This window comes from Vidua chalybeata, chromosome Z, assembly GCF_026979565.1.
Source record: "Vidua chalybeata isolate OUT-0048 chromosome Z, bVidCha1 merged haplotype, whole genome shotgun sequence".
Lineage (NCBI taxonomy): Eukaryota > Metazoa > Chordata > Aves > Passeriformes > Viduidae > Vidua > Vidua chalybeata.
In genome coordinates, this window is record NC_071570.1 from 16,747,700 (window position 1) to 16,771,065 (window position 23,366).

Here is a 23,366-nt window from a genome sequence, read left to right on the forward strand (position 1 = left end):
GGCACCGTTGAGCTATAGACTGGTGTAGTTAGTACTGCAGCTGTAATAAATTATTCTCTCCTGAGCTGCTTATTCAAAATTTTAATGTTGTGAGCTTCTGACAACTCACTTTATGCTTTCTAAGCCTGCTAAGCTCCAATCAGTGTCTTAAATATTTATTTCAGCTTGACATCTTGCAGAGGGATATTGTCTCCTTCTGTGGCATGAGAGATGAGAAATGAAATGACAGCAAACACAGAAATAGAAGTTAAGCTCAAGTTCAATTGAAGTTCACAGTTTAACAGAGGTTTATACAGTAAATGTGGACAAAGATATTTCAGGGTGAAATTTTGCAGGCAGTGCCTTGCAGAGTGCTGGCTCTTCATGGCAAGGACATGTTTCAATTCCACCCTCCTGTCAGGCAGGCTCTTGGAAAGAGTGTGCTAATAGCTTCTGCAGATAGTGTGAAATCTAGAAACAAATGAAAAGGGTTTTCCTCTTCACAGACAGGATGCCATTCAAGGAAATATAATTCACCAGTATAATTGGTGGAAGAGTGGGGGGCAAAAAATCTCATGTGTTCTCCCCAGGAACCATGAGAAAGCTTACAATTTGTATTTATGCAATTATTAGAAAAGTTGAACCTCTTCCTGCCTCACTTTATGCAGGAAGCCTTTGGTTGTGTTTTGATTTGTCACCAGAAACTTCCTAGTGCTCCCTTCTGGACTTCTGCAATGTTGTAAATTATTTTTTCTGTTTTTTAACAGCCTTCCTCTTCCATGGCTGCTGTTTGCTGTGGTTAACAGCTTTGCCCCCGTGACAGTCAGCAGCAATGGTCTGTTCTGTGCGATTGTCCTACTTTTCATCATGCTGCTCTTTGTCATCCTCTCCATTGCTTCCTGCAAGTGGAGGATGAATAAAATCCTGGGTTTCCTCATGTTTGGGCTTTATTTTGTGTTCCTGATTGTCAGTGTCCTTCTGGAGGACAAAGTGATCCAGTGTCCTGTCTCCATCTAGTGGAAAGTGACGTTTCTCGACAGAAAAAAGAAAAAAAAGGAAAAAAAAAAAAAAAAAAAAACCAAAACATATATATTTATTAAAGAAAAGATACATATGTCAAAACAAAACAGCAGGAAAAAAAACCACAGTGGAAAATTGCAGCAGGAATTACCCATGGATTTCTAAATTTCCTCTTCCTCAATTTTAAAAGAGTGAAAGAAAAAAAAGGATACAAAGGGTCAGTCTCAGAGCTGAAGAATGGCTGCTGCTGGACAGTGCAGTTACGCCTGAAGGGCTGAGTCTGGGTGCACCAAGGATTCCTCTGCTGCAGAACATCCGTGCTGCTCAGCACTGGACATGCGATGTACGCAGCAGTGAAAGTTACTGCTTCTCCTCTGCCTACGGTACCTACCCGCAGACTTCTCATTCTCTGTAGTAGTATACACCGACACACAGTGTGCTCAGTTCTTAAAGCTTTCCTCTTCCAAAAGGATTGCTAATATTAACATTGTGGAGGCACCATCCCCCACGCACCCTGATACAGGATTTTTCCGATAACCTGCTGAAACTCCTGAGTGGAAAGCAGACACCAAGTGATGAGTCACAAACAGGGAAGGGCTTGTATGTCTCTTCATGTAAGTGGATTTATGCAATGTGATTTCAGCAAAGCCAGGGAATTCATCAGTGTTTTGATCATCTGCATCACAGGTCCGTAAAGGCAATCAGCAGGATGTTAATGGTGGTTTTTTACATCTTGCAAAACTCTTCAGGTTTCAGAAACTCTGGCACTGAAGGAGCCATGATGCCTGACCATTTTGTAACTGGTGCAGATTTTCATTGCATTCTCATGCAAAGACCAGAATGGGGATAATCTTTCTTCTCTAATAGCAACACAGCATGCAGTGACATCATAGAACTATGTGAACACACCATTTTTTCTAATGCAGCAATATCAACAGTACCAATGGCTTTCAGATGCTGTTATGAGTTTGCCTTTTCATGCCAGAATAAAAAGGCTAATTTGCTTATGCATAGTATTTCATACAGAAAATAGAAGTAGTTATAAAGTGGCAGCCTAATTGCTAAGTGAATATATACTTTATAGGCTTTCACAATTACTTGGAGTGTAAGGACCTTCACAGCTACATATAGTTATTGCTGGAAGAGATCTCCAGCTGTTGTATAAAGCTGGGAAGTTCACATTTGCTGTTATAAATCTTGAAACTAGTTAGGAGAAACACAATTTAAATACAGTGGAGCTGCAGGAAACTTACATGAGAATACTTCAGTGTTGCTGGAAGTGTACATGTCTAAAGAAAGGAAGGAGTGAAAATGCAACATCCTTTTTTTGAGATACTGAGACAATAAGAAGGTCCAAACCTAGAACAGAAAAAAATAAGAAGGGAGAAAGCAACTAACTTTCAGTAGTTTGGCTGACTTTTTTAAAAAATGAAAGGACTGGAATGAATGTTAAGAAATTATTTCAGATAATCATAATTTGTTTGTTCAAGTCTTCTGTGCAATTAAGAGTTCATGAAGTTTCAGTGCATTTCTATGACCTATTTCAGCATTGTTTTATATGTATACTGTGCTCACAATGTCAATGTCATTCGCACATCTGTGTAACAGAAGTCTCAGCACATTTTGTCTTGTCTGTTTTTCTCTGCTCCACACTGTTTGTTTCTCACTCATCTCCTTTTGTCCCTTACTGTTTTCCTCTTATATGTGTTTGTATGTAACAATGTATGATTAGAAAGTAAGGACTTGACAGAAAACAATGGTAGAGAAAACAGTACAAATTCATATTAGGAATGTTAATATTATGTGATATCATGAAGAAAAAAAGTGAGATGTTAATGAAATAAAGGAAGGATACTAGGAGTTGCAATGTCTGCTACTCATATATTGTCCTAAGTCCTAGCTACATGCAGAATCAGTATTTGATCTTAACCATAGAACAAGCAACATCTCTTACTTCTTAGTGCTTTTTAAAGTGAGCTTCTCACATTGAGAGCAAAAACTTGTCGTTGTATTCAAGATCCTTTACTGGTGCAGAATCCTTACCTGTCTTAAACAGTAGTGCTGCCCATCTCTAACATTTGTTCCTACGGGCGTACGCGATGGAAAGGTGGGTGCATATACATAACTGTGGTGCCCTCTACTGACAGAACAGCAACCTAAAGCAAATTTTTAACCCAAATTCTGACCTCAACCAAAACGTGTGTTCCAAAATACAGAGCTGACTCCACAGTACAATCTATTCCAGAGGAGTCGCCAAATGCTTTTGTTTCTGATGACAGTGCTCAAAACAGGCAATCCTTTCCCAAGTAAGCAGAATCATACATAGGAGTGACCTAAAGGAAGGGCTATGTATGTAGGCACTTACAAAATACTGCAATGTCCTGATTCACTGATCTGACATTTCAAATCAAGAAATCAGACCAGAGTCCAATTTCTATTCAGTACACTATTTTTTTTTTTTTTAAACTTCATACCATCATGGTGTAACAACTCCCATACTGGAAAAGGAAAACTCCTACCTGACCTTCAGAGCACTAAGAGCATTCTGGTGCACTCAGGGCATCAGCAGCAGAGACTGCTGCCCCACTGAGGGCAGGTAGGGAGTAGAGAGTAACTAGCACGAACAGCTTATAGGAAGACCTTTATGTATACCATTAAGGACTGGTATCCTGTGATGGCATTTCTGTACTGTCTTAAAATGTGTCTCATTTCTTTCCCGTGTCTGTTTGTCCCTATCACATCTTCATCTAAGAAGGTAAAAACAACTTTTCCTCCTCCAGAATAAGACACCTCATTGCTCCCACTGCCTTGTATCTGTTGGGCATATTATTTTTCAAATGGCTGAATAACTGTGCCAGTGGTACCTCAGATCCAGAGGTAATAGGACATATTTCAATTGTGTGATGCTTTCTGGGAAGGCTGCCTATGAGCAATGTTTATACTTGCCAAGGCACTTTTCTGCTGCTGGTGTAAACTGTTTGTGGATTCTTCGATACTGATGTGCTCTTTGATTACAAGACAACAACTCTGCTGGCTAGTAGAGAAAAAGAGGAGTGGGATGGAGGGAGAAGCTTAGTTCCTTATCCTGTACAGAAGGAATTCAGTCTTAAACTAGAATGCTGAAAAAACAGTCAAAAGTGGCTCCCAACCAGTGACTGGATGTCAGTGAGTTGTCCAGGCTCAATGCTGCCAGAAACACACACATGTTGCAACATTCCTATTTTACAATTTCAGCAAATTTCCCAGCATAAAGTGTTTCTCAATGTTCATAACTATTTCAGTGTGGGATCATGAACTCTTCTCAACATTGCACACCTAGAAGTCAAAGTTCTATTTACTTCAGCCAAAGTTCTGAATGACTTCACTAGGGATCTGATCCTTCACACTGCCCAAATTCTACAGCAAGCTGGTGGTGTTGAAGCCTCTTCCACCTGCTTGTATGCCTTTGCTTACTTATTGAATTGATACTGCTGTCTGCATAATCCTTATGAAGTATAAATGAATAATTAATAGAAAAATTGGCATTGATAAAGATCCTGTTCTAGCTTAGCACTTTCAGGACACCAGCTTGGAAACACAGAAGTAAGATAAGAATGCAACTTCAGATTAACTAACCCTCTGTGGCACCATCATCTCCGAATGGAATCAATGCTGTACACAATGTTCGGAAGGGATTTCTGTTGGCATTTGAATAGAATCATGGTTCATATTGCAGCCAGTTTTAAAGGTTTTCTGTATTAACTTAATTGGAATTAAATATGAGAATGGGCCCCAGTGGTACAAAATACCACTGGAATTCTACAACTATTTTCTGTTTTCCGTCTGCATAAGCCACCCTGGTCACAACTTGGTAAAAGCTATAGAAATGTGATTAAAAGTGTGGTGTGAAGATTCTCTCCTTAAGAACTACATGTAGACATGGAAAAGTCTTTCAGCAAAGCTCTATGTATTTTAAATTAACTATTTTACTGAAAGCTAGTGCTTTCTTATAGTGCAGACAGGCTCTTGTGTCTGTATGCTTCTGCTTATGTATCCAGTTGATGTGGCTGACTGCATAAACTTCATGAAGCATAAAGCACAGTGGGTGACAAGCAACCTTATTTAGGTGTCATTTGTTTGTAATGGCAATGAACCTACCATTTAATTTCCACATATACTACTCTGAAGTAGTTTATGGTCACTGTCACTCATGGTACTGTTGTGTGTGGATATGAAGGTCCACAAAGTGGTAAATTAAACATGTAGTTAATCCAAGTACAGTGAAAAAATAGATGCTTAGAAATATTATTAATGTTTGGGTGTTTTTTAAGGGATTATTTCTCTGGTTGTCTTTTACTTCATTACATATTTTGCAAAAAAGGGGATATTCAATGTTTTCTAATTATTATTCTTTCAGCAGTAATTCCTTAAAATAGCATCTTGTGGTCCATATAACTTATGTTCTGAGTCAAGCATGAGTCTGTATCAGATGGTTTTCTTTATTTGTAACAAGGAAATAATCCCTCTCTAAGAACTGGCCCAATTAAATTCAGAAGAATTCTGCCATTAACCTGGACAAGATGGAGACTTTTAGCTTAGGTTCCCATATTTCATAAATGCATATTTCATAAAGTTACATTACAAACCTAATTGTCCTGGGAGCTATGTACAAAGAGATAAATTACATTCACTTTTATTCTTGGAAAAAATTTTACCTCTTGTAAATAACAATGACACAACTAACTGAGAAAGAGGCATGGTTTGCAAATTGAAGAATTTGCACCTGGAAAAATACTTGCAGAAAGTGAATTTGAGATTATCAAATGGGATAGTTTGCATTCAACAGTGTGGAGAAGAATCCTGCTCCAGTCCTCCAAAAGCCACAGGTTTCATTCCTGGTTGATGTTAAAATTATCCTTCTTGGGTCTGTTGCCATCAGTTACAGGAATATTGGTATTGAGATATCCGTCATTTCCATTGGAACTGGGGAGAGTCACCTCCAAATTGAAGTTCCGCACTTCAGTGCACCCGTCAAATGCAGCAGTCACATATGGCTCACAGCCCTGTAGCTCAGACAGGCTATCCTGCAGTGTGTTGCTGGGTGTCAGTGTGCAGCATCCCAGGACTTGTCTGCCTGGATGGGTGCAGATAGTTTGAGCCTTCCCCTGCCTATGCTCCTGCTTGAGTGGATGCAAGCCGTGTCTTCTCCAAAGTCATGTCATCACATTAGCATGGCACTGAGCCCATGCTCCAGCCAGCCAGACACAGGTCAGCCTCAGCCTAGAAGCCATGTAATCCCTTGGAGTGTGGGTAGACCAGGCACATAATTGGCCATATAATTCCTACATGAGCCATAAGTGAAACAGCCCAGGACAAGAATGAGTAATTCAAGATTGGTAAATGACCTGTACATTCATGTAGATTTATTGTAAATTCTCGACTCATGAAACACAAAACCAATCCCAACAATGAAATTTGTACACATTTTTAAAGATCGTGCACTTTACTATTTTATTTTTATTTTATGTCACATAGTTGTCTTAATGCAAAAAGAAGCCATAAAGAACCCAGAAGACTAGTATGGGGTTTCTTAGTAAGGGGATCATTAATTTCAAAGTAAAGAATCAAGTCCATGTCTCTGTTTAAGGTATAATGTCAAATACTGACAAATAAATGTACAGTAAAGCAGGATCTGGTTTTGCCTTAGTGATGCTGTGAGTAAGTCGGGGGAATTTACTCCTCATACTCTTGAGTTTTCCTGTGGGGCTGCACAAAATGCTGCACACTACCTTTGCAGTAGGGACTCAATCTTGCTACCCTTGTTCACCCCAGGAGAAGGAATAAAGCACTTGCAGAATCAGGGCCCAATGAGGCAAAAAAAAAAATTCTGCTACTCTGATGTTTTCCCCCACTGAGATCACAGTAAAGGAAGCTCCTTATGTTTTAGTAAGTTTATAAGAGATGTGTTGCTTCTGTCAGTTTTTCAAAAAGTTTTCAGGGTCAGGTTATCCAATAGAAATAAATCATTTATTTTAATCCCTCATCAAAATTAAGTAATGCCAAAGGATTTCACTTGGTTTTATTTCATTTCCATTATCAAGATCTCTGTTGCAGTTTTAATTTTGCAATCCTGACTCTGGAGAGTTGATTTACATGAATTAAAATTATTTCTGTCACTTAAGATGGCAAGACCAGGACATGGTATTGCAATGTGAAAATAGTAGTGTGTTGTTATAATAGACAATCAGAGGCTATTTTTGTAATAAAGTGTTTCTAGCATGTTTGTTTCACTTTGTAGTTTTCATACTCTTATCATCCATCATTTTGAGCCTATTTTAAGAAAAATCTGAAGTCCTCCATCTTTACTCATTTCAAACTTTAAAAGTAAAAATACATTTCCATGTATTTTTTATTTTGCAAGTCCAGGCAACCCCCTGAAAATTCCAATTTTTCTCATGTGTTTAAGTGTATGGATCATTATTCACTAGACGATACTCTTGTATCTCTGAATCAGTATATTCTCTGTGAATATAAGTTTGTATATAGTATGAAAGTTACCTTTATTTGTACATAGGCTCTTGGAAATAATCCCTTCTATCAAGGTCCTACTTCACTATCTACAGAATATTTCACTGTGGCGTGTACACTTTCTCACCTTATCATATTAATACAGAGTTCTTCATATAAATCACTTAATGTAACTGAGTTGTCTAAGTGTGAATAACAATAACAACAATAAATACTAATAAAAAGAATGAAGAGTATGTCAATTTGCTCAGTATCTTTTGTCTTAATGGTCTTGGGTTTGCTGTTATTCTGAATATAGTATTTTAACTACCTTCTCCATGTTCAGTGATGATCTGCAGTGCTGCTCATCATTACTGGTGTTCAAGCTGCACTGCTTGCCTATTGCCATGTCCCAGTGCTACCTTCTGTATATACACAGAGTAAGGAAATTGCTTGTCTTTCAGTGAACTTAAAATTTTGTTAGACAAGGATTTCTCATCTACAGTCCAATGTGAATCCAAACTACCTGGAGCGGTGTATGTCTGGAGCCCTGTTGTTCCATTCAGGATCAAGTTCCCTTACATTCTTTACTAATACATTTGATCGCAAGATGTTTAGAATGCCATTCTTTACATTGATACGTTGTTTAATCTCCAGGCTGCACGGTCTATTGTCCTTGCCAGCTGGGCTTTTTCTTTTTTCTTTTTTTTTTTTAGTCTGTTCTTGGGTGAATGATGCATTTAAATAAAAGAATGATCTTCAATAAATTACAGTTAAATAAAGTCAATAATACTAACATTTTCTCAACCAAAATTTCCATCTTCACAAGTTACAAAACATTGCACATGGATATTATTACTTACTATTTCTCCCACAGTAGCCCCAGGAAGTCATCCTCCCCAGTGAATTAAGGTGTTTTTTGTGAGGCATCATGCCAACACTGAAGGTGTGAGCTCAGGAGAGTGGTTTTTCCTTCATCTTTAACCTTACTAGAGCTTTAAAATTTTAGATTGGAAACAAATTTGCAGATAGCTTAGGAGTTGAGAATGATGATTGCCCTGAGACATCCATCCCTGCCAAACAACAAAAACCAACAAGGTCAAACACATCCTACGAAAATCGGTGTCGGCTCCAAGTCATAGAGGCACATGTGGGACGTTTCGAAATTTAGATTGGAGATAAAGAGTTTGTAAAAAGACCTTTAATGTTTATCTGAGAAGTGAACATGCATACATACACACAGAGGTGTTCATAGCTTTGGTCTTTGTGTGTTTTCTTACCCTACTGCTTGCTAACATTTGATCCCTTCCTCAACTGCAGTGACTTTTGTAAAATGGAGCATTTTAAATCCTTCAGTGCAACAGCAGGCCTTGATGCTATATGACTGCATTGAGCAGGGAGAAAATAAAAACATATTATATATCCACCACAATCCTTCCTGGAGGAATGAAGGCAAGTTGCCTTACTATGTGTCCACAAGCAAGTACTTCACTGCCTTACCTGTAGTGCTGAAAAAACCATTTACTATTACTTTTATCCTGTACAAATAGTCACATTTGGAGTATTAATTGACAAAGAGAAAAGCAATGTGTATGTTAAAACTGAGTTCAAACTTTCCTTCCCTGGAAAGACTTCAGAATTTCCCTTTAAAACAAAGAATTCCTTTTCTGTCAACACATACCTCAGAGAAATAAATATTTGTGCCAGAAACTTGCAAAGATTTTAGCCCTGAAGAGATGTTTTTTCATCCCTTCATCTCTTATTTATGCAAATTTTGACAAAATGGTTTCACACATATATTTTGTGGACAAGGGAGCGTTTTTTGGCAGGATGATGAAGTACTAGCAGTTAGTTGTAAATCTACAGTATTGCTTCAGAGGCATCAAACCCATTTCTGAACAATTTCTTATTAGCTAAATATGAGGATAGTCAGAGAAGCTACCAGCATTCTGTAAGTTTAAAGCACTCCAAATAGCATGTTTGAACAACAGTTTTACAATGAATGAAACTTCAGAAGAAAAGGTGTCCTGCAAACCTTTGGGTTGCTCGCAAACACTTTTTGCCTGTCCATCAGCAATGATGAGCAAATGCTGACCCATTTAGCAGCTACAACTGCTGCTAAAAAATGTGAAACTGCGTGTGCTGCCTCTGCTGTGTTGGAGGATTTCCTGCAGTGGGGTTGTGTCAGAGTGAAGAGCGGTCTGGCTTGGGCTTGCTGACTGAGGCAGAGGAGGCAGAGGAGGAGGTGGGTGGGAGCATGTGTTTGTGGGCATTGTCGACATGCGAAAACACGACACTTCTCTGGACTTTGCATTTGACACTGTGATCCAGAGAGCAGGGCAGGAGGGAAGACTATGAGAAAAACTGACATAAAAATCAGTTACAATTTATGTCTAAAGGACATATAACAAATATTTTTCCCTCTTGCCTCTCTGCAGCCCAGTTTAATTTTCCTGTAAAATGAAGGAATACAACCCTGAGTAACATCCTCTAGGAGACACTGTATAAGCAGGGAGGTTGGACTCGATGAGCCCACCGGTGAAGCCTTCCAACCAAATTCAGTGATTCTGTGAATGGTTTAGTGAAAAAATGCTCGCACTGCCCACTCCCCACCCCAACTTATTTCCTATTCTTTGTTACCAACTAGTACGAGGGAAAAGGGAGACTATTTCCAGAATTGTCAAATTCCCTGTGAAGATCCGGACCTGCTCTTGTCATGTACTGCCTGCCTGCCTTGATACCATGCCATAGTGCTGCTCAGAATTTGCCTCCCATAGCAGCAATCAACTCTTGCCGATTTGATAGCTGGATTTTCAAGATTAAGAGACTGTAGTCTGATCCTCTGGAACTAGGACATAGTGCTGGCCAAAACTATCTCTAAAGAGTTTCACTGAAGTTCACAAAACACAAGACTGTTGAAGAAAAATCAGTTTGAGTGTTGGAAAAATTAGCTTGTTCCAGGCTAACGTGTTGGATTCAGCATTTGTGCCTCAGTCAAAAGTATTAGTAAACCCATTTTCTGTTATATTATATAATGAATTTTTGAAAAATTATTCCCTAAAATTCACTTTACTTTCCACTCAGAGAGTAGCTTTCAGCAAAGCTTTTACCAGAAACTGACTGGAAGCAGAAATTGCTAAAGCTTCATGATTGTTAATATGCAGTTTTTCAAAAAATAAAATTCCTGGATAGCTTTTCCCCACCGCCTATCCTGCTGAAATCCTATGTAAAACATGCCAGGGTGTTGTCCTGAGAAGAGCTGGGACAAGCACAATGGAGCCAAATCTTCCCTGTCCTCAGGCCTTTTTTTACTGTCCTGGCTCCCTCTTTATTCCCATCCTCTCTGTTCATCGCATTGCTCAGCATCCAAAAGAATTCCTGTCACAAATGGTGCCCCAGCAAGTGGAGGCAGGTGATACTCAGTGAGAAGGTCTCAGGCCAGGCAAGGCCAGTTTGTCCCAGCTGGCACCACAGCTGACATCACTTCTAGCTGTCTGTGGTATCACTTGGCAGCTAAACATAGAGTGGCAATGTCAGCTCTGCAGGCACCACCAGGCACTGTGGAAGGAGCAGACAGCAATTGGCAGAAGCAGGGCACCCTCAGTTGTTTCACAGCGGATTTGTGCAAAGTCTGGGTGCCAACAGAAAGGTGGTGCCATATACATGCACCTACTGCCTCACCTGCCCTGGTCAGCTCTACCATTCCTGCCCTACAGAAATAAGTTTTCTGGCATGAAGGTACTTTGGCACCTGTACCAACTTGTCTAGAGCTGCTAAAATAACAGACTTCAACATGCATGCATGCCTTGTGAGCGGACACTTCTGGGAAAGGGCAAAAAAAAAATGTCTTAGTCACCAGGTCTGCCACAAAATCAGGAAGAGGTGAGCACAGTGATCTCCCAAAGAAACATTAATCTTCTAGAATGTCAGGGGAGGTAGGTGGACTGAAACACAAACAGATCATGTCCTCAGTGCATGGAAGGTGGCTTATGTGGATTAATAACTTGTGCTGGCATGGTTGCTGAAGCTTTCATTTTCTTGGAATTACCTTAATAGCAAAGTGTCTGGTAGCAGGTGTGCTTGCAGACATTCGCAGGCAATTATCTCTGCTGACAAGGAGATAGAATAAAACCCTTAATGCAGGAAGAGAGCAAGGCACAGCCAGGCAAGGACATTAAGCAGGGCAGTACATCTCATCATGTCCTTGTTCCAAATATATATTTAGCATTACAGCAGCTGTTCTCCAGTCAAAGCCCCTGCTGTCATTCATTGCAACAAAAGCATGGGCTGATTTCAATGCTGAATGTTAAAGAATAAGGGCAGTGATAGAGATCATAAAGAGTGCAGTAAATAGTTATTACATTTGCCAATATAGGGCTGGTACCTAAACAAATCTCTAGGTTTCTCTAGGCTCCTGCACCAGCCGAAGGTACGATAAAGAGCAGCTGGGCTTGGATGGAGCTTTGCCTTTCATTGTAGGGACCCATGTAGGGAATGTATTCCCACTTAACACTCATATGGGGTGAATTTCCTCAGCCCCACCATACACCCCTGAAGAGCTGCAGATTGTATTTTCCTTCTAGACTGAGATTCAACAGATTTCCTCCTGTTCACTATGTGTTCTGGCTGCCATGCCAAGTAATGGAGTGAATCCCATCATTTCTTGGGGAAGGGATGGTGTAAGTCTCTGCACCTCCCGGGGGAGCTCTGGGTGAAAGCACACATCTGCTCAACATTCTGAACTACACAAACCCACTATGCAACATGCAGCCTGCCAGCATATTCCCTGCATGGAACAACTTACCCGGACTGGCTGCATTTGAAGGCCTTACTGATTTTGATCTGTGTTTTGACCAATGAGTCAGCAGCAGAGAAAAAAAATTATGTCTTTGAGAAGCTTGTCGAGCTACAGAGAGATAGAAACTGCAAAGGAAAGAGGCTCAATGAACCTCTCTCTTTCTCCTACAGGGCTGTCTGGTTTTAATCTCAGTTCATATGCAGCTAATTTGAAAGAAATAAAAACCAGGAAAGACAAATTCATATAGGAAAAGTAATTTTTCTACCCTAAACTGTACTTCTTCCTCAATTTCACATTTACTGGGGGCAGAGTTAGTCTGAGAAGATAACACCTATCTACAACTATCCACAACTAGGTGAAATCAAGTGAGTGTATTTAAACCGGCCTTTCTGTGGAATTGGGAGACAATATCTGGGCATGAATTTGTTTGGAAGTTTGGCTTTGCATGCTAAGTGAAGGTATTGTCACCAAAACTGAAACTCTCCAACATCTTTTCCGTGTTAGAGAATCAAGACATTATTTTATTCTGGCCAGGATGTGCAACTGAAATAATTCCATGCTTCTTTACCAGACTTTTCACATACCTATACAGACAAAACCCAAAGAAATTCTCATATATTGATCTTAAATTACACAATTCTTAGTATGCAATCTCCTATTGGCTATTGATCCCTTCACCTCCGATGCTAACTTGGTCCTCATTCTTTGGTTCTCTTATAATCTTTTCCCAGCCCAGGTGTCTCTGACCTCTCCAGGGGGTGATGTTTGGGGTAATGTTCGTTAATGCTCATTTCTGTCTTGTCCATCTTCTGGCTACTCCCAATCCTTAGATCTTAAGTTCATCAGGCCTCTCCCTGTGAACAGAGTCTGTTGTAGAGAAACTTCAATTCCCCTGCCCGTGGGCAAAGGCAAACAAACCCTTTACTAAAGTTACATTAAAGAATATTAAAAGTTGTATGATTTCCAACAGTCACCTACCTATTTTGGCAACGGAAGCTCTGTTATTTATGTTACCCTGAAAAATGAAATATATAGTGGTTTCCAGCAGTATTTGATTTTTATAGTCGAGAAACGCTATCAGCCTTATAAAAACATGATTGTTCTGCTAGATTTTCATCCTCTGCTATCACATCCCAGTTGGTGGGGTGTAAGGGCAGAAAGATGTCAACAGGGCCTGTCAATGCAAGGGATCCAAGTGTTTCTCTCCCACAGGTTTCTGTATCTCTTCTTATAGTCCGCAGAGAGCAGATACCTTATGCCAGGCTAGGGTTTTATTTAAAGCATACGTTCACAAACATAAAGATGAGAATCTCTGGAAGATTACTTTCAATAGAGCAGAACGAGAGATTAACCACTACATAAGACAGAGGAAGATGAGGAGCTGTAATGTCAGGAACTCACTGTGCCACTGTCCATATGTCAAAAAATAGGCAGGCAAGACAGTTACACCAGGAAAACATCTACTACAGCAATCTGTTATATGTAATATATGTTATAAAATAATTTGTGCTAGATGAAATTAAAAACCACAGCATTTTGTGTACTAAAACCAGTGTCGGGCAAAAAGTAAGCTAAGTGATAGAAATTCAAAACGCCAGGAAAACACTGTCTGCAGAGATGTATATTCCAAGGGATTTTTCGTCTGACAAGACCCCAGCTGGAGGCATTTTTGATAGGCAGCAGCAGCAGCAACGGACTAAGTGATAAAGATTCAAACATCAAGAAGACACTGTCCCCAGAAATGTATATTCCAAGGGATTTCTCATCTGACTAGACCCCAGCAGGAGGCATTCTGATAGGCATCATCAGAAGCTTATCCCGGATATCTTCACCTGACAGGATTCCAGCAATTTTCCCCCGGTTCTGGGAAAAGCGCGATAATATGCTAAAGAAGACCCCCTTCCAAAGCCCAAGAGAGTGTATAAAAATGGACCCCTTAGAACTGAGCCTTGGAGAACTACGGGGACTTTGGTGCAATAGAGGCCAAGTCCTAAGTCTCCCTGACACTGATCACCTGGCTCAGAATGAAATCGCTTGTGGCTTTCTTTTTTTTCCAAATTCATACTTTGATCATTTAATAAATTTCTTTAATTATTAAATCAGAGCATTCATTTATAACAAATCTGATGAAGGTAATGCAAAGGAAGTGTGTGGAAAATCACACTATGAAAAGCCAGTCCATAACTGGCTCCGTAAGAGGAGTCCTGCAACTTTATTTGTATAAAGGGAGAGCACCCATCCACTGGGGCATAGTCCTGTGGGATTTCCCTCTCTTGAGCTTTCAGAGGATGCAGCCTCCTTTTATCCTCAACACTCAGCCACATGTTGCCCCCTTCCTTTCCACATTGGCTGAGGTACTAGGAAGGTACAGCCTTCCCAAACCACCTACCACATATTCCCCCCTTGAACATGGCATTTTCCTCCAATGTTTAAAAATTCAGGCTATCTGGGTTCTGCAATAGACTTTGGGCAGACCCATTTGTCTATTAGCCTGAAGTTCAGGAGTCAAAATAACTAGGTTCTGTAACAAACTTGTGCGGCTTGACAGTGATAGAGACATTAGGATCCATTTCAAAGACATTAATTTCTCCTAAAGACTCTCACCCATTGAATTGTTTGTAAAGCGATTAGCATCAATCCTTCCTATCAGAAGCAGGGCATCAACTGAATGCCTGAAAATTGCAGCATACGCTATTTTCCAGCAGTGCATGTGAAACAAGTTGTCAGACATCCTGTAACTCCAACATCTTCTGGTTCATGAGAGACAGGGACAGGGGACAGGGTAAATTAAAGGAACATTGTTACATGAGGACAAGTCTTACTCGAAGTGAAGGACACTAAGTACAATAAAGGACAGATATATTTTTAATAATTGTTTTGTAATTGGAAAACAATTGTTTGGTGGAAACAAACATACATTTTCACTATTTCCAATATTCTAAATAGCTGAGATGCCTGGAATGGTTTTGTTTGCAATTTTGTATTAAAAAATATTTAACTTATTCCACAGCAGATACTGTTGGAAATGATATAACTTAAAAAAACATCTACAGTGACTTTAGAAAAGGGTTTGTTTGCCTTTGCCCACGGGCAGGGGAATTGAAGTTTCTCTACAACAGATTCTGTTCACAGGGAGAGGCCTGATGAACTTAAGATCTAAGGATTGGGAGTAGCCAGAAGATGGACAAGACAGAAATGAGCATTAACGAACATTACCCCAAACATCACCCCCTGGAGAGGTCAGAGACACCTGGGCTGGGAAAAGTTAGCATCGGAGGTGAAGGGATCAATAGCCAATAGGAGATTGCATACTAAGAATTGTGTAATTTAAGATCAATATATGAGAATTTCTTTGGGTTTTGTCTGTATAGGTATGTGAAAAGTCTGGTAAAGAAGCATGGAATTATTTCAGTTGCACATCCTGGCCAGAATAAAATAATGTCTTGATTCTCTAACACGGAAAAGATGTTGTTGGAGAGTTTCCGTTTCCCCACAGTTTTGGTGACCACTGATATCATTTCTGCTTCTGACTTTTCTTTAATCTGATACCACAAGCTCTAACATGCCTTTCAGATTGTTGTCCACAGCAGCATGACTGAGAACCCACGAGGAATGATCTCTCTTTCCTGAGACACCTACCCGAAGCAATACGTAGTACATTTTTGTAGTTGACAATGACTGTCTGAAGGAAGGTATTTCTCCTGTGTATAAACAGTATTCAGTCCTTGAAGCTGAAGAACTGCTGTGAGTTCTCCTAACTGTAGGAAGTTATTTGGGTCAAGGGCAATACTGGGAATCATAAGATTCAAAGAAAGGAGGGAAAAATGCTCCTTGAGCAGCTGTGAAGAACAATCTATTCACTTTACCTTCAGTGCCTTTGTAAGGAGGACAACTGGGGAAAGTTCAGTCAGGAGACTTCAATGACAGAGCACTCTAAAGCCCTCAGATCAAAGCCATAGACATTACAGCTATGCTGCCTGAGTGATGATCATCTTGTAGTTGCAAACAGGGAGAAAATACAAAAGGAAAAGAGTTTTCTTTATGACATGATCCCCTGCCTTGCTTCTGTCAGGCCTACAGTTCTTTGTTCCTTTAAACTGGTCTGCATTACTCCGACTGGAGTCTGCATTCCCTTAATTTTGTAGTGCAGCCTGAGTTAACCAAGCTAGCTTATTTCACAGTCTGAACAGTGTCTACAGGACTGGCCTTGCCCTCAGTGATAGCAAAATCGCCATGGGCTTTGCAGTGGGAGATGAAGTAGATGCATGAACAGTGAGCCTCAAAGAGTGACTTTGTGTCTTACTCTCTGGACTATTGCTTTCAGAGATTGCATAAGGAGAACTAAAAGCAAGATAAATCCATTAGTGCCAACAAAAGATTAAAACTACAATCGGGTATAATGTGTGCAGTACTTCTTCATGAACAAAAGGGCTAGGGAGACAGTACAGAAGTTCAAATTCATTGTGTTGCTGTAGGGAAAAAAAAGACAAAATGCATCCTGTGGAATGGTAATTGCTGATTTTAGACAATTACCTCAGTCTTCCAAAGTGTAATGAAGAAATATCCAGAAGGTATGAAGTCTGTTGCAGTCAAAACAAGAGGGGATCAAGAGAAACAGATTTCCCAGTATCTCAGTTATCTCTCTTTCCTTTAAAAGTCTGATATTATTTCCTTATAAAATAAGACAGGATGCCTGCCTCTTCCAGTGACTACATATTCTTGTATTTTACTCATTGGCTAGTTTCACTCAGATTTGACAGAAGGGTGAAGATCCCAAAAGCAATCCAGTCTCCATGAGCTACATGGAAGTAGCTATCTTAGTGCAGAGCAAATTGTTGCTATCAAGTGCCTTTGTTTAAAAAGAGGTCAGTGACCTTCTGCACTTTAAGCATAGAGAATTCATGGGAGGGAGAGGTAGAGACATTATAAATACATTAAGAATACATATAAATACATTAAAAATACATATAAATACATCAACAACATGAAGACTTTCAATTTGTAAGGCAGAAAACGGTTCTAAGTTTGCTTTTCCTGCTTTGCTGGCTGGCTGGCTTTTACAGGAACTAAAGCCTTTTCTGTAGCAGCAGTCATAAAAGTGTTGGTGTTAGCAAAACCATGGAGGGTATGGTTCTTGTAATATATGATTTAGAATAAATTCGTGGTCAGGACTAAAAAATACAGTATCCTTTTAAACGGAACCAAGTGACGGGAAAGAGCAATATACACAGGATGAATTCCTGTCTCAAAAGATGTTTATTCTGAAGGATTATTCTGTCTAGAAGATATGCCTTGAACGATAAGATGAATATTCATCACCAGAACAAGATATTCAAGGGGACTACCATCTAACAGGATTTCAGCAATCAGAGTATTCCAGGAAAACCTCTGTTTAGAAGCACCACAAGAAAAGAACATATGAATATGTAAAAAAGGACAAAAGGAAACAGGAGGACCCCCCCCCCCATAATCCCACTAAGTCTGGAAACAGTATAAAAATGACCCTTTGAAATCAGTACCTTGTGAGCTGCAAGAGGTATGGAGTTGCATAGTCCAGACCCAGTTCACCCAGCACCGATCGCCTGGCTCAGTGCTGACTTGCTTGTGGATTTTCTAATTTTACTTTGATTTGTTTTAATAAATTCCTTTAATTATTAAATTGACTGATTCATTTATAACAGTTCTGAAGACACAGATTGCCTGCTACAAGCTCTAACCCAGAGGCCTCAGGCTGGGGCTGAGGTAGGCACCAGTCCAGTGGTAGTGCCAGCTTTAGGCAGGCAGCAAGGGGTGGAGGACTGATTGTTATCCCAGGTGACTGTTCCCCAGTAGGGCTAACAGTTTAGCAGTGCTGCATATACAGTCAGTCTCCTGAGTGGAAGAACTATATGAATTTTTGAACAAGAAAAACCAAACCTGTGTATCATGCTGCATTGCAATGGGGTAAGCAAGACATGCCCAGAGCCTTCAGCGGATACAGTGGTCAGCAGGAGAGCATCTGATGGGCAGCTTTAAAGAATTCCAGCCACTCCAGACAGAAAGTCAGCCTCATTGGGGGCCCAATTTTAATGTTTCTATGCTAATGCAGACAACAACATAGGGAATAAATAGGAGAAACAAGAAACGTGTACCCACCTGCAAGGCTATGGTTTTACTGGCATCACACAAACATAGTGAGATGACTCCTATGACTGGAGTGTTGGAATGGAAGGAATAGGCTCTTTAGGAAGGATGGGCAGGGAAGACAGGGAGACAGTCTTTCCCTCTATGTCAGTGACCATCTGGAGTGCATGGAGCTCCACCAGGAGCTGGATAAAGAGCTTAGAGCTTATGGGTCAGCAATAAAGGGAAATAAGGGACAGATTACTTTATAGCAGAAGTCTGCTACAGGCCACCTGACCAGGAAGACAGAGCCAATGAGGCCCTCTAAGACAGAGAGGAGCAGCCTCACATTCACAAACCCTGGTCCTCATGGGGAATTTCAACACTCTGACATCTGTCAGAGGGAAACTTGATTACCCAGGACATGGAGAGGGCCAAGGTACTCAACAGCTTTTTTGCCTCCATCTTCACCAGCAAATGCTTCAGTTGTGTAAGGTAAGATCAGAGACTGGGAGAATGAAGAACTGCCTGCTCTAGAAGACTAGGTTTGAGACCATTTATGGAAAATGAAGGTTCACAAGTTGATGGGACCTTATGAGATACATCTACAGGTCCTGATGGAACTGGCCAAGGAAGTAGCTAAGCCACTATCCATAATATTTGAGAACTCATGGCAGTCTGATGAAGTTCCCACTGAATGGGAAAGGAGAAAAAGGGGAAAAAACACCTCCTTTTTTAAAGGGTAAATAGTCATACATGACATTCTTGTCTCTCAGTTGGAAAGACATGGATTTGACATATCGACTACTCAGTGGATAAGGAATTTTCTGGAGTTGCAGTCAATGGTTTGATGTCCAGGTAGAGACCAGGGATGAGTGGTGTTCCTCAGGTGTCAGTGTTTGTAGCAGACCTGTTTGACATTTTTATCGGTGTCATGGACAGTGGTATTGAGTGCACTCCCAGCAAGGCTGCTAACAACACCAAGCTGTGTGGTGCAGTCAACATACTGGAGGGAAGGGATGCCATCCAGAGAGAACTTGACAGGCCTGAGAAGTGGGCCTGTGTAAACCTCACGATGTTCAACAATGCAAACTGCAAGGTTGCACACTGGGGTCAGCACGATACCAAGTACAAACACAGGTGGGGTGGAAAAGGACTTGGGGTTGGTGGTGGATGAGAAGCTCAGTATGACCTGGCAATACTGTACACTACACTACTGTATATTACCGTAGTTGCAGCCCAGAAACACATCTGCATCCTGGGCTGCATCCAAAGCAGTGTGGCCAGTAGGGTGAGGGAGAGGATTCTGCCCCTCTGCTCTGCTCTGTGACAGCCCACCTGGAGTGCTAGACACATACGTAAAAAGGGCATGGACCTACAGTAGCAAGGCCAGAGGAGGGGCATGAAGATAATCATGGGGCTGGAGCACCTCTCCTATGAGGACAGGCTGAGAGAGTTGGGGCTGTTCAGCCTGGAGAAGAGAAGGCTGCAGGGTGACCTAATTGTGGCCTTCTAGTACCTAAAGGGGCATACAAGAAGGCTGAAGAGAGACTGTTCACAAGGACATGTAGTGATAGGTGATAGGACAAGGGGGAATGACCTTAAACTGAAGGAGTGTAGGTTTAGAGTAGATTTTAGGAAGAAATTCTTTACTGTTAGGGTTGTGAGGCACTGGAATGGATTATCCAGAGAAGTTGTGGATGGCCCACCTCTGAAAGTGTTCAAGACCAGGCTGAATGGTGCTCTGAGCAACCTGATCTTGTGGAAGGTGGAGGGTTCTAACTAGAGGATCTTTAAGGTTGTTTCCAATCCAAACCATACTATGACTCTATGATGATTCTAATATTTTATCCATTCCTCTGTGTGTATTACACCACATATATCTCTGAGGTGTATCCTGGCTGAATATGTTGGGGGGATTTTAAACACCATCAAAGGCTTGCATTTGTCAGAGACTTTAATTTGCTTAACATGGTATGGTTTTTCATCTGGGTACTAAGCAACTTCAGACATTCAACAGACTGAGAAACGTCTTACATTTTAGAAAGTTTTTCCACAATTGTTATTGAAAAGGCTATCAGGATTATAACAAGAAGGAAATTTAACATCTGGTTTCTCTTGTTGAGGATATCTGGAAAGAAATGTACAGAAAGACATATGACCTTTATATTTGAATTGCAGACTAATACTGATGAAGGGTAACTTTTTTGTAAAGTCTTCTTTCTCCAATAGTTGCCTATTGAATTAACTTCTAGTCTTCTGATTAAAGTTCAATTAAACATGTTTTGGGGGACAAAAGATACGAATTTTATTTCTCTAGTGATAAACTTCAACAGAAATGTGTGGTAATCTGCCACTTCTCGTGGTTTTATCATGGTTCTCTAGTGGCAGAGAATTACACTGAGAAGACATTTCCAGAGGCCTTTCCCCAATGCTGACTGAAAGCAGGAGAATCCTTGCAACCTGTCTTCCTCCTAGTATCCAATTAGCAATGGCCTGATGAAGTTGCATCATAATCCTCACCCACTGAGGTCTTATTTGCTTTTAAAGCCTTCCTTCTTGAAGCAAGGTGTCGTGGTTTGACACTGGCCAAAAGCCAGGCACCTACGAAAAAATTATTCACTTCTCCTCTGCTATAGTTGAGCAGAGGAGGGGGAAAGAAAAACCAAAGGGCTCATGAGTTGAGATAAAAATCAGGAACACTCTAAAGGCAAAATAGGCTCAAATTTAAATGGCATAGAGAAAATTTATTAGTAAAATTAAAAGAGGACAATAACAACTAAATTAAACCTTTAGAACACCTTTTTTTCCCAGTCTCTCCCTCTTTTTCACCAACAGCATAGAGAGACAAAGCATGGGGTTTTTAGTCAGCTTGTAATTTCTTCAAATATTTCTTCAGTTCATTTAAGGAAAGGAGGGGTTTTTTTTCTGCTGTGCTGTGGGATCCTTCCCATGGGAGACAGTTCTCTGTGAGCTGCTCCGGCATGGTTTTAATTTTCACAAGTAGCAGTCCCACCCAACCTGCAACATGAGTTCCCCCCATGGGCATACAGTCCTCCCACAACTGTTTTGCATGGGTCATTAGTTCATGGGGTGTAGTGTTTTAAGGATGAGCTGTTCTAATTTGGAAGCAAGGGTCCTCTTTCTTTATCTTCTCTCTTTGTTTGAGAGAACAGAGCTTTTCAGCATCCACTCGCTCCAGCGTAACACCATTACTCATGGGCTGCGGGTGAATTCTGCATCACCCCAAGCATTTCATGAATTACAGGGGAACAGTTTGTTTTATAGTATTATAGTCCTCACCACAGTTCACCAGTAGAAGAATCTCACTTCCAAAGTTTGGAGCACCTCCTCTCCCTCCTTCCCCTCACTTAGTGTTGCCATGTTGTTCTCCTCACATGTTTCCACTATTTATTTTCTCTGACTCGGGAGAAAATTGTTGTCTTCAGGTTGGTTTGTTCTCAAGTTCTATCAGTTGACAAATTCTTATAGGGTTTTCCAGTGTTGAAAGGCTGATCTCCTCTGTGTTGCATATCAGGGAATTGCTCACCATGCCCCTTGCTGTTTGCCATGTGGTCCCTGCCAGCACCAGATGGGCAGTGTTGGACACTGCAGCACTGCCACCATTCAGTGCCTCTCTTCATGCAAGGTGCCAAAAAGGAAAAGCTGTTGCCCCTGCTTCTGCCCTTCTGCTCGCAGCACGGCTGGTTAAAAATGGCTAAGCAGGCAAAGTACATCATGAGCTGTGGCGGTGGCCACATGGCCCCAGATGCGTGGTCCCGGCCGCGATGCCCTGGTTGTGTGGCCCTGCCCGTGTGGGTTCAGCAGCCATGTGGCTGCTTGTGGTGCTGGGAGGACTCTGGCTGCAGCACCTCTCCACCCCTCCGAAGGAGAAGAAGGACTGCGTATGGTTTTTTTCTTCTTAAATATGTCATCACAGAGATGTTACCAACTTCTCTAATTGGGCCAACAACATGTCCATTGTCAGAGCCTTCACAGATTGACTCTGCTGGACATAGTAGAAGCTTTGAGCAGCTTTCTCTCTCAGAAGCTGCTTCTGTGGCATCCTCTGCCCCTCTAAAAGGCAGCACACAAGGAATGAACAATCTGCCTCACAGAGAACCTATCTTGCATGCTATCAACAAGACTTCTCTAACAGCTAGCATGAATTTGGTCCTAAGTTACTATGGTGTATACCGACTGTCTTGCCTGTTTTTCTTAAAGCTTTAACCTTATAAAAGCAAGGTCCAGGACTGTACAAATTTTCACTTGCACATTTATACCGTCACAAATAATGCCATATATGCTTACATTTATCTATGCTTTACATGTACAGTATATACTTTACATTTACAGTTTTCTATTGCATGAACCATCCTTTTCCTAAAATGAACATCTGGGGTTAGAGAAGGGAGGAGCAATAGGAACAGAGAAAAAAATGAGACCACTGCAGAATATTTCCACTTCTTTTTTTCTGTTAGAATACCCACTTTTTCCTGACAGGCTGGTTATTGCTAGGAACAGTTTAAGGGTCAATCATATATTTCATTATGAATGAAGGAGCAAAGAGCTGGTTTCTCAAAGAGAGAGCCTGACATGAAGTCTCCCAGAGTACCTAACCATCATTCAGCTGCAAACCTATCAGTGATTACAAAGCTGTTCCACAGTCAAGGCATTTTTTTCTATGCATTTTCTTTACACTATTAAGATGCTATCACCCACATATTCCAGTTGAATGATATAAAAAAATGACAGCCCCTACTGGAGTTCTGCCCTTTCCATTTCTGATTCCAGCTGAGATACTATATGGGCTGAAATTCCCAAGGTTACAATTATTTCCTGAATGCTGTTTAGATTAATAAATAACTTCACAAATACTGCATACAGCATCTCTTCTATGATGTAATACTTTTATCTGCCACAAATGCCACCAGGGGAAAAGACTTCTGTGATTTTTCCTGGTCTATCTTTCACTCTATGT

At 40.7% G+C, this 23,366-nt stretch overlaps 1 protein-coding gene across 6 annotated transcripts in view; it reads left to right on the forward strand.

The window, feature by feature from the left end:
- Nucleotides 1-23,366, forward strand: part of SLC24A2 (solute carrier family 24 member 2) — a 135,884-nt gene that overhangs the window by 104,048 nt on the left and 8,470 nt on the right. For 5 of the 6 annotated variants that reach the window (XM_053931620.1, XM_053931622.1, XM_053931623.1 and 2 more), the window contains one exon: nucleotides 747-2,844. The exons of the other annotated variant lie outside the window; for it this stretch is intronic. In XM_053931620.1, coding sequence (XP_053787595.1) covers nucleotides 747-996 — 250 coding nt within the window. In that variant the 3' untranslated portion in view covers nucleotides 997-2,844. Of the gene's footprint in view, nucleotides 1-746; nucleotides 2,845-23,366 lie in introns of those variants that run through there. 6 annotated transcript variants of the gene reach the window in all.